At 40.4% G+C, this 11,194-nt stretch overlaps 2 protein-coding genes across 2 annotated transcripts; one reads left to right on the top strand and one right to left on the bottom strand.

The window, feature by feature from the left end:
- The first annotated feature begins 340 nt into the window (after positions 1-340).
- On the top strand, positions 341-10,597 carry cdc73 (cell division cycle 73, Paf1/RNA polymerase II complex component, homolog (S. cerevisiae)). Its single transcript, XM_072441196.1, has 17 exons — positions 341-600; positions 1,015-1,120; positions 1,199-1,268; positions 1,398-1,460; positions 2,463-2,515; positions 2,637-2,725; positions 2,797-3,010; positions 4,706-4,804; positions 4,889-4,967; positions 5,060-5,124; positions 8,321-8,378; positions 8,832-8,867; positions 8,939-9,026; positions 9,329-9,490; positions 9,660-9,760; positions 9,854-9,995; positions 10,100-10,597. Exons 1-17 carry the CDS (start codon positions 470-472, stop codon positions 10,134-10,136), a joined length of 1,593 nt encoding a protein of 530 aa, XP_072297297.1. The 5' UTR covers positions 341-469; the 3' UTR covers positions 10,137-10,597.
- Positions 5,481-7,262, bottom strand: LOC140356327 (beta-1,3-galactosyltransferase 2). Its single transcript, XM_072441195.1, has 2 exons — positions 7,122-7,262; positions 5,481-6,788 (listed from the first exon to the last, which is right to left on the bottom strand). The coding sequence occupies exon 2, from the start codon at positions 6,719-6,721 to the stop codon at positions 5,486-5,488; it is 1,236 nt and encodes a 411-aa protein (XP_072297296.1). The 5' UTR covers positions 6,722-6,788; positions 7,122-7,262; the 3' UTR covers positions 5,481-5,485.
- Positions 10,598-11,194: the final 597 nt, after the last annotated feature.

Genomic DNA, 11,194 nt, shown 5'->3' on the forward strand with positions numbered 1-11,194 from the left:
CTCCTCTTGCGGCGTGGCGGCGGCGTGGCGAGGGCCGATCATTGCCGCTTGCGGCTATATTTCTTCTTCTTCTTCTTTGCCTTTGGCATCAGTAGGTATCCCAATGGCAGTTCTTGTTTTGAGACGCCTAACGTCTGAACTTGCTCTGCTACTGACGCTTATATGACGTCATAACGCATATGGGGGGGAACGCATTCGATTACTTTCTGCCTTGTAAACAATGAAACATAAATGCAGTGGTACGAGTCAGCACCGCAAAACGCATTCTATGTTGTGCCGTATTTACCGCAGTAAAGTGCCAATTCTGTGGAGTCAATTTCCACAGAATATTGTGGAGTCAATTTCCACAGAATATTGGAAACACTGCGGGGTCTTCTAATACATCCATGGGTCTCCTTGATATCCTCACAGGCACTTTGCGGGCCACACCAACTGGGGCCCTCACAAACACACCACAAGACGAGTCAAGATGGCGGACGTGCTGAGCGTTCTCCGTCAGTATAACATCCAGAAAAAGGAAATCGTTGCTAAAGGAGATGAAGTTATATTTGGAGAATTTTCGTGGCCGAAAAATGTCAAGACAAACTACATAATCTGGGGGTGAGTTGCACAAACATGAAGTTGTTTGATGGGCCTTACAGGGCACGGTAGCCTACCAGCTGCACAGGGAGATCTACTGCTTTGGCACAAGCCAAACAACTCTCCGTAGTAAAAGTTAAGACTTGGCATATATATTTGATAGAATCTTTAATGCGCATAACATAAATCATTGGACACTTTGTACAGTCTGCATGTTGATATACTGTCACTGTCAGGTCAGATCAAAATAATAATATTGAAAGTTGCCGTGGAGCTGTGAAACTGCCTCAACGCGTGGGCTTCAAATAGATTGTATTTTGTTTATGACATTCGTCTCCGTCTATGTTCTGACTAAATTCAAAACTAACTTTTTGGTTAACAATGTATTTCATGTGCTCGTAATGTTGCTTTATGAATTTATGTTCTACTCCCCAGAACCGGCAAAGAGGGACAACCAAAAGAATACTATACATTGGACTCCATCTTATTCTTACTCAATAATGTACATCTTCCTCACCCGTCCTATGTGCGGAGAGCTGCCGTAAGTCATATTTACAGTCACTAAACGTCTAAATCAATATTTAAGTCTATACGATGGACTAATTAATTTCTTTTATAGACTGAGAATATTCCTGTTGTTAGACGACCTGATAGAAAGGGCTTATTATCCTATCTCAATGGCGAGAGCTGTAAGTCCTTTTCTTTTACAGTTCTAGATCATCTCCACACAAGTGTTGCATTTGCAAGTATTGTGGAATAATAGAACAGAAGCTTATAGCATGTTGATGTATTCATGTATTTCCTGTGATTGTCTTCAGCTACATCCACAAGTATCGACAGAAGTGCACCCATTGAAATTGGTTTGCAAAGGCCAACACAAGGTAAGAAGATGGCATTTTACATTTTTTTCTCATTGAAGGGGAATTGATGGTATGTAATTGGGCTTTAAAGGTGCCATAACATGCTTTTTTTCACGTTTCGTAGTCTATCCTAAGTGTATAATTGATAATAATAAGTGTTGTGCCACACCCTTATCATAATTAAGAAATATCACCCAGACCTTGGACCCCTTCACCAACCCGGAAATGCAGACGGCTTGGTTTGATATTCGCCCCCACCCTTGCGGATCCGGGGCGGGAGGGGGAGGCGGGTGGAGAGGGGGGATGATGACGCGTGCTTGTGATTATGACGCGGTCCTGTGAACACCCCCCGTCAGTTTGGAGATTCGAGGAAAGGATATAGTCTGTAATATAGCTAAACACTGCGGGAATCAATCAAAAAAACACTCTGGGTACATATATGAAGCACAAATAGCAATGTAAGAAGGTTAAAAGCTCTGAAAAGTCTATTTTGCATGTTATGGGACCTTTAAATATTAGGGCTGTTATATCGATATTTTGACGGACTTCTTGGCAATACACACATCTATACAGAGATGTTTGTTGTGACACTTTTAAACTGAATGAATTAATGATAAATTGCATATTAATAAACTATTAACCTGCTAACTGCTGCATGAAGGCAGAATCTGCTGGGCTGAAAAGGGGAATTATTCATAGGACTGTTGAGTTCTAATATTAAGGACATTCCAATGCATTTTGTTCTACTAACCAAAACATGAACTTTTAACATTGGTTGTAAAGGATATGTGTATCAGGACACGTATCATATCAAGTTCAAGTATCGAGACGTGTATCATATCGTGGACAGAGTATCATTATATGTATGGTATGTTCTGTAGGTACTAGGCAATACTAGTTGTCCTATTCAATATCTATTAATTGGAAATGCCTTTTATTTGGTGTTAACTTTAACTCATGACAGATTTATTTTTAGATTAGATTGATGATGAGCACTAAAGTTTGTGCACTTTCTCTTTGCAGTAAAAAGAGCAGCAGATGAAGTATCTTCTGAAACCAAAAAACCTAGAATTGAGGTAAAGTAGTATATAATTGTAGTGTAATATGCCCCACACATAGGCAAATTTGGGAGTGATAATTGATGACCATTATTTTGTCTTTATGTACTTTGTATGTTTTGTATGTTTATTTCAAAAGGATGAGGAACGAGTGCGCCTGGATAAAGAGCGCTTGGCGGCTCGTCTTGAGGGGCATAAGGAAGGCATTGTACAGACTGACCAGATCAGGTAAAATACTGTTTAGCCATGTCAACATACTGTATGAACGTGAATCTAAAATGGTCTATAATGCTTCTCAGGTCCTTGTCTGAAGCCATGTCTGTGGAGAAAATTGCTGCAATCAAGGCCAAGATCATGGCAAAGAAGCGCTCCACCATCAAAACAGATCTGGATGACGATATTACCTTGAAGCAGAGAAGCTTTGTGGATGCAGAAGTGGATGTCACCAGAGATATTGTGAGCCGAGAGAGGGTCTGGAGGACCAGGACAACCATTCTACAGAGCACTGGCAAGGTTTGTAAGCATTTGATACAGCGCAGAGGTGTAGGTATTTTAAGGGGTCTATAAACAATACTCTCAGAATTGAGAGGAACGTTGCAGTTCAATGACTCTGGTAAAAGTAAAACTACAGCTAAAACTCTAGTGTGTGAAACAAAAAATTCAAGTAACAAGCCCATTTTGATATTGTAAGGAGTAGAATGTACAGATACATAGGTTAAAAGTAAAGCACAGATACCTGAAATCAGTCCGTAAGTACAAATACTTCACTTGTCACCTCTACAGGTGCTTAAGTATTTATAGATGGTTGTCGTATGGTATAAAAGTACTGAATATTACTACACTGTTACTTAATCATTAAGTTTAAATGGATAAAATACAAATAACCTTAACAAAGAAATGTGAATTTATAGTGAGAGGGACATTAAGTTTTCGTCTTCAAAATGTTGCAGATGCACAGCCTGTTGCACACTGTAGACAGAGAGACAGTTAAGAAATGGCTCATGATGGATGTTTCTCAACGCTGTCCGTCACAGTGGCTCATTTGACACAATTTAGTGTTGTATTAATGCACTTGCTTGTAAGTGTCATTTTACCTGTGGGCCAGGTAAATTTTTTATATGAAGTGTATTATCTGGTTCCAGATCACTTAATGTAATGTTTAATAAAAAAATAAATACATTGGATCTATCTCTATCAAGGTGTGTGTGTGTGTGTGTGTGTGTGTGTGTGTGTGTGTGTGTGTGTGTGTGTGTGTGTGTGTGTGTGTGTGTGTGTGTGTGTGTGTGTGTGTGTGTGTGTGTGTGTGTGTGTGTGTGTGTGTGTGTGTGTGTGTGTGTGTGTGTGTGTGTGTGTGTGTGTGTGTGTGTGTGTGTGTGTGTGTGTGTGTGTGTCTGTGTGTCTGTGTGTCTGTGTGTCTGTGTCTGTGTCTGTGTCTGTGTCTGTGTCTGTGTCTGTGTCTGTGTGTGTCTGTGTGTGTCTGTGTGTGTCTGTGTGTGTCTGTGTGTGTCTGTGTGTGTCTGTGTGTGTCTGTGTGTGTCTGTGTGTGTCTGTGTTGTGTGTGTGTGTGTGTGTGTGTGCTAATAAAAAAAAAAAAAAAAGTTATTTTCAGTCAAATGATCCATTCGAAGAGAGAAGAGTCGAATTGTACTCCAAATAAAAACAAAACTTTTAACATAGTAAAGAAAAAGAGTAATATAGTAGTGGGCCGTAAATGGGCATTCTGACAAAACTGTTTTTACATGTCCCAAATCAAATTTGAGTGAAATTAGCTTCAGCTTTGAAAAAGCCCAAGAAATACTCAATCTACTGTCTGTCAGTCTAGACCTCCCACAGCAGCATTACTCGAAGAAAATGTAGGTCGGATTTGAAACCTGATTTGAATCAGTAGATTTGGTTTTCGTTGTCTGAGTTACTCTAATTATGGAAACCTGCTCTGCACCGTCTCACAATCGAATCCTTAATCCAGCCAACTCTTAACACAAATGATTGGTAAAACCTTCAGTTTTAACTAAGCGTTTAAGAGAAGATCAACTGGAATTATGAGGAATTATTTCTATAATTTGATTGAAAATAAAGTTTTATAAGCTACTGTCACCTGTTTATTGGAAGCAATGTATTAAATTAATAAGTAAAACGACTAAATAAAAAGTAATAAAGTAGTAATAATAAAAAAGGGTAAACATGACTAACATTTATCTCTAACCGCAGAATTTCTCCAAGAACATCTTTGCTATTCTTCAGTCTGTTAAAGCCAGGGAAGAAGGTCGTGCTCCAGAGCAGAGACCTGCACCTAATGCCCCTCAAGTGGTGAGTCAACTTTAACAAAAACATTTTTTTTAACTATAAACATGTATTAACATGAATTCATTTTAAATAATGTGTCAATTTCAGGATCCATCCATTAGAAATAAACAGCCGGTCCCAGCAGCCTACAACAGATACGATCAGGAGCGATTCAAAGGAAAAGAAGGTGAGTTCAACAACTGGTTGGAATAATACTCTTAACACAATAATACCCTCAACACAGGTTTTCTGAAGTGTTGCTTTCTTACCTTTGTTTAGAAACGGAGGGTTTTAAAATTGATACCATGGGTACTTACCACGGCATGACCCTGAAGTCAGTGACGGTGAGTGTGACCTTTTCTTTATTGGTTTTATTGGTTCACATTTTGATTATGTCACTAGTCACCATGAAAGCTTATAAAAAATAATGATATTAACATTTTCATTATTTTTATAAGCTTTCATGGTGACTAGTGTTGTCACGGTACTAACATTTTAATACTAGGGAAAAGACCAATACTAATGATAATAAAACCCTGGGATTGCTAATGATGACAACCAGATGTTAATTTTTCTAATATGTTTTAATCTTTTTAAATCTCTACTTGGATGCACATATCCGAAATGACCTCACACAGTTGTAGAATACCAATAATAGAGTTCAGTGTATGATACAGCATAATGCAAATGTCTCTTCACTTTGTCTCAGTGCAGTCTTTTGGAGTGGGTTCGGCTCATTCGTTCCTTCAGGGCGTTGATGCAGGCGTTGTGTTTGTTGGTTTGCAGGTGATGCCAGTATTTCAGTAGCTCATTAGGATGAAACCCATGTGATGTTATCAGGTGGCTGTATTTGCAGCTTGAGTACGACACTCTCCAGTGGTTGAATAAAAACTCATTTGGGGGAGGTGTGGGTTCGATGCCAATTTGAGCCAGGCAGACTCCTACATACACATCTTCCAGATGTAGATAGCGGATGTTTAAGGAAACGCTGTAGATTTTCCTTGCTAAATCTCCAGAGAACACATATCCTGTTCCAGAGCAGAAGGTGGGATACTTGTTGCCTGGGTAGGATTCTGGTGGCATGTACCACTTACTGTTTTTATTTCGATTTGGTGCAAAGCCTCTCATGTTATTCCCTGTAAAATAATTTGTTCTATGTGTCAGTTCTGGCCCAAGTAATTTTTGTATGAGATATTCCGTGTTGACAAACATGTCACTGTCGGTCTTCATCACGTATGCCGTGTGTGGACAATATTTTGCTACCCAGTTTATTCCCATCATTGTTTTGACAGTCAAGTTTTTATACGAGTCAAGAAAGTTTTGTTGAATAATATCATGATGCCTGCTACTCTCTGATTCCAGCATCTTCTGCTGTACAAGCCCCAGCTCACCTTCATTTTTTCCCAACAAAAACAAGCGTATGAATCCCAAAGCAGGAGCAACACTCTCATTTCCCCATGTCTGTCGAATAGCATTTCTTGCTTCTAACTGGCGGGCTTCAGTAGCTATCAGCAGCACCAGAAATGGTGCAGGTGTCCCCTCTGAGCACTTGTTTGGCTCATTGATGGTGTAAGTAAAAGGCCCATCTGACACTAGTTCCTGTGGCTCAGCTTGAGTGCTGTTGGCCCTCAGAGAGTCCAAAGCTGGTTCTTCCTGAAGAGCGGAAAATCGTACATGTGAGGATGAGTTGTCTATTTTTAAGGTCGGTTCAGAGACTATAACGAAGTGCCAGGTGCTGCGTTTGGAGCTCACATTTAATTTGGCTTTGGTCGACTCAAGCTTCTCCCCTCCAAAGACCACAGGATGTCCCCTCCACCATGGCAAACCTATGACCTGTGGGAGCCACATCTGATGGACTAGAAAGACCAGTACTCCCAACAACGAGAGAAGATAGAGAAGTTTAGCTGCATGTGTGCAGCAGTGTCTGCGTCTCCACTGCATGACTTTGGCCGAACTCTTGATTCAGTCAACATGCTGCAGGGAAAACCACAGGGATCCCTGGTTGTTCCTGAAAGTATTAAGAAAGAATATTATCTCCTTTTGTACCATTTCATTTTAGAGGTTTTCAAAACAAAGCGGCATAACTAAGTCAAGTGTGTGATATTTGCTGTGAAAGTGTTGCTTTAGCCCGTTAAGCAGTATGTTCTTTCACTTATTTGCCGAGTTACTCTACCCTCTTGAAGCACCCCATCAACACAAAGAGCGGTTTGTCAGGCCTCTCTGAAGCTCTGACACGAAGCTGCTTGTTAGCTCTGTCACTGAAAATAACCGCTGTCTACATCACACCAACACAGGCTGTCAATTCTGCTGCCATTACCAGTGTTACTTTGTTCAAACCCACCTGATTTGCCCTTGTTGCAGTGGAACAAGCTTTGCACATGTTGCTCCTTTTTTCAAAGATTGAACAAGCACAGGGCAGCTTCAGTTTTCATAAATTTCCTGTTTGACGGAGGGTTGCGGGACAGGAAGCCAACTGCAATGCAACACATAAATGAACCTTCAGCTGGCTGTGATGCGTTCCAGTACGTTTGCCTCCTGCCTTTCTGCTACATGTGACTGAAGAAAAAATAGTCTTAGTTATTCTTGCAGTCACAATCCAGGCTCCAGCTTTCTCGACATCTGCGGTCTTACTCATTTTCCGATGCCTCAGCGCCCTCGTCCATCATTTGAGTCCTAACGCGGTGTTCCTTTTCAGACGTGTATTCTGCTGCGTCTTTGGTGTGTCCTGATGTGCGAGTGAGAGCAGAGGGGGGAGGAGAGAAGATGGAGAGGATGTGGCTCGTTGTTGAAAAGCAGCTCGGGGCTTTGTGGCAGTGCGCACTCCCAGTTACAACGTCACGCTGCCTCTGCCGTGAAACAGCAGCAGGGGAAGGGGGGGGGCTGACCCATTTGTATTCACGCCCACTCTCCGTGTCAGAATCATTGAAGCTCATCTCAATCTGCTATGCTGCTGGAACAGAAGCGGTGGTGTCACATTCTCAGATTATCCACTTAATGCCAGATTAAAAGAAGCTACATTTGCCTGCTTGTCTTGTTAGCGTTTTGGTTTAATAGTGTTCGGAGCCTCGTGGTGGTAGATGCGCTTGATTGATTACATCAACTCAAAAGACCAGTCAGACCCATTCAATGCCAGAATATATTCAGCTTGCCTTAAGGAAGATTTTTTTCTTCACTGACGTAGCCACATACTCATTGACTGTTAAAGTGGGAGAGCTAAGGTGTGCAGTAGTGCTGATTGTCTGCCCTGAGGCCTCTCGCTGCTTGTGTTTGGGGTTTGTTATTGGACAGTTTAACACAAATGGAATGCTTTTTGGAATGCTTGATAAAATAGTTTTGGTCAGTATTTAATCTGAGACTCCCACCACATATAGTATTGATACATATTTTACATTGCAGATAATGTTGATATTTTTGTCGGCTGGAACATGTACTACAGCTTCCCCCTCAGCCTCCATACATGTTTGGTCACTGCTACAGAGGCACTACTGCTATTACAAGAATTAATACTAACATACATCATATTTTTTTTTTTTAATCCAGGAAGGAGCCTCTGCGCGGAAAGCCCAGACCCCAGCGCTGCAGCCTGTCCCTCGCCCAGGTGGGCTAACAATTACAAACACACACATAAGGTTATTGTCATAAAGGTTTGACTTCAAGGTGCCGATAAGCACATCTATACATAACACAATAGTTTCACAACAATTTTTGTTGATGCATAACATTACTCATGATCAGACAATAACTTTGAAATACTCGTGATCACACTGGAAATATTAAAAATAATCTCACATTATCAGGGTCAATGGATTAATCCATTGTGATTTATTCATGTCACAACATTTTAAAAATTATTATAGCAGTGTGAATGGAAGTAGCTTGTTTTGTTTTTAATTGATGCTGTCAATTATGAAGTCAGTCATGTGAATTATTTTCCAAACATCGTGTCTTTGTACTACAGGCCTAGATCTATAGCTGTGAAAATTATTTTTTTTATTACACTCAAGCCCTTGTTTAATGCTTTGTTTTTCTTTTCTTTTCTTTCATGTTACAGTATCTCAAGCCCGACCGCCCCCAAACCAGAAAAAAGGTAATTGCCATAAATATTGAATAACATCATATAATTTCCCTTGCATCTAATGCATTCTGTTCCGTTGCTAGGCTCTCGTACACCAATCGTTATCATCCCAGCAGCTACTACGTCTCTCATTACTATGCTCAATGCGAAAGATCTTCTCCAGGATCTCAAGTAAGTAGTTTCATGTTTACTTTTAAGCTGTAATAATTAATGCTGGAGGAAATGTGAACCAACAACCAGTCACAGCACAAAGCACCACAATAAAAGTCTCTATATACTGCCATCTGCTGTAGGTTTGTGTTAATTACATTTTTTCTTACCAGTGTGTATGTGTCAATTATGACAATTACCAGAATATTTGTGAAATATATTATGCTCACATACAGAGTATTTCTTGATTTTTCAGTCACATGACTTTACCCACTCTTAAGGTTTCATTTGGCATAACAATTAACAAAGTCTAAATGTCACAGGTTTGTAACGTCAGATGAAAAGAAGAAGCAGGGCATCCCCCGAGACAATGAGGTGCTGCTTCAGAGACGCAAAGACCAGATCCAGCCGGGAGGCACAACTCTCAGTGTCACTGTCCCATACAGAGTCATCGATCAGCCCCTTAAACTGGCTCCACAGGATTGGTCAGTAATATTACAGTCTTCATAATGATCTGAACACTATAGTTATATCCGTATCAGAGCAGTCAACTCTATGGTTGCCAGGCATTCCTAGGCTGTGTACGACCTCCTGTTGTCTAGGTGGGACGATAAGGTTTGAAATGTAGTGCTATAAGATGGTGTGTCTTTACAGGGATCGAGTTGTGGCTGTATTTGTGCAGGGTCCTGCCTGGCAGTTCAAGGGTTGGCCCTGGCTGCTGCCAGATGGGTCTCCTGTTGACATTTTTGCCAAAAGTATGTAACCAACCTTAACTTGATTGACCTTTAGCGTCTTCAATAAAATGCAGCAAGCTTTGGAGATTAATAATGCAACTTTGTGCTGTTTAGTTCGAGCTTTTCACTTAAAATATGATGAAGCCAAAATTGACCCAAACGTGCAGAAGTGGGACGTGAGCGTGCTGGAGCTGAGCCGCCACAGGCGCCATCTGGACCGGCCAGTCTTCCTGCGCTTTTGGGAAACCCTGGACAGGTACTGCTGTCATCTGGACCTTTGGAAACATTTTTACTATGGAATGCTACTGGATGGCTTGATGTATTGTCGGGAATGTTTCACATTTCTTTTGTTTGTTGCAGATACATGGTGAAACATAAATCCCATCTCAGGTTCTGAGCCCTCGTGAAGGCTTTTCTTCCAGCGTGATCTTGTTTGAACAAGAGGCACAGTCACCACCAATCTGTCAAACTGCAAACGCACTGTGTGATTTAACATTTTGTTTCATATACATTCATGGCATTTAAAAATACCAAAATGTTTTATATAATACATGTTAAAGTTTAAATAAGATTAGACCTCATGATAAGGATAGTATGATCTGTACGATCGTGATAAATGGGGGTTCATCTTTTCAGTTTGGATTATGTTAAGATTGTACATACTAAAACCAGCCAAAGCTCTGGGCTGTTTACTCGTATAATATACTTTTTTTTTTAGGAAGTGGTTCTGATTCTGGGTAATGAAAGCTGTTTTAGACTTAAAACTGTGGTCATGTCCTTGTTGGTGTTGTGCTAAGAGAGACTGTGCAAAGTACCACTTAGTCATTTCATAAAAATAAACAATAAAGCCTCAAATAAGTCTTATTTTTACCAGATAAAAGATCCAGTAGCTGTAATCTGTTTGCGCAAAGCCGATGGTCTGGGCAAGTCTTTGTATCTAAAATGTCAACCAACGGAACAATATTTGCATTTGGAGAAATATTTGCATTTGGAGCAGTTTTCATTCATAAAATACCTTCATGAATCATTAACGTGGCCTTCAAATGGAGACCTCTAGATTTAGGGCTTTTCCTCACCCGTCACACTGTGCCTTGCTTTTGAGGGACGGTTTTCTGTAACAACCCCATAATAACACTATTTGGCATTTGCTACAACCAAATGTCTGCCATGATTTTCAGGACATGCGCCTAGAAAAAAATCTAGTTGCTCAACAATGATTAACATTTACCGCTGCAGTTGAACCGTGTCGAGTCTTGTGTAAGACAACTGTATAAGATTTACATTTTCTTAATATCATCTGGGGACAACATGAAATCCTTTTGCTTCCCATGGGGGTCCTGACAAGTTGAGAAGCGCTAATGAAGAGGACCCTGAGAACCACATTAAGCTCTAATTAAAGGAGTCTTTAGAAGATTATTTAATATAATTTAATGCTTTTATTAAAAGGTGTTTTGA

This window comes from Eucyclogobius newberryi, unplaced genomic scaffold (genome assembly GCF_026437365.1).
Source record: "Eucyclogobius newberryi isolate DKJ021-1_F unplaced genomic scaffold, fEucNew1.0.hap1 SCAF_12, whole genome shotgun sequence".
NCBI lineage: Eukaryota > Metazoa > Chordata > Actinopteri > Gobiiformes > Gobiidae > Eucyclogobius > Eucyclogobius newberryi.

Excerpts from the sequence above, each read along its gene's own strand:
- cdc73 (XM_072441196.1), top strand. The coding sequence starts at position 470 with ATGGCGGACGTGCTGAGCGTTCTCCGTCAGTATAACATCCAGAAAAAG. Across the intron at positions 4,968-5,059 it reads GCGATTCAAAGGAAAAGAAG|AAACGGAGGGTTTTAAAATT; the intron begins GTGAGTTCAACA and ends ACCTTTGTTTAG. Across the intron at positions 8,379-8,831 it reads GCAGCCTGTCCCTCGCCCAG|TATCTCAAGCCCGACCGCCC; the intron begins GTGGGCTAACAA and ends TTCATGTTACAG.
- LOC140356327 (XM_072441195.1), bottom strand. The coding sequence starts at position 6,721 with ATGCAGTGGAGACGCAGACACTGCTGCACACATGCAGCTAAACTTCTC.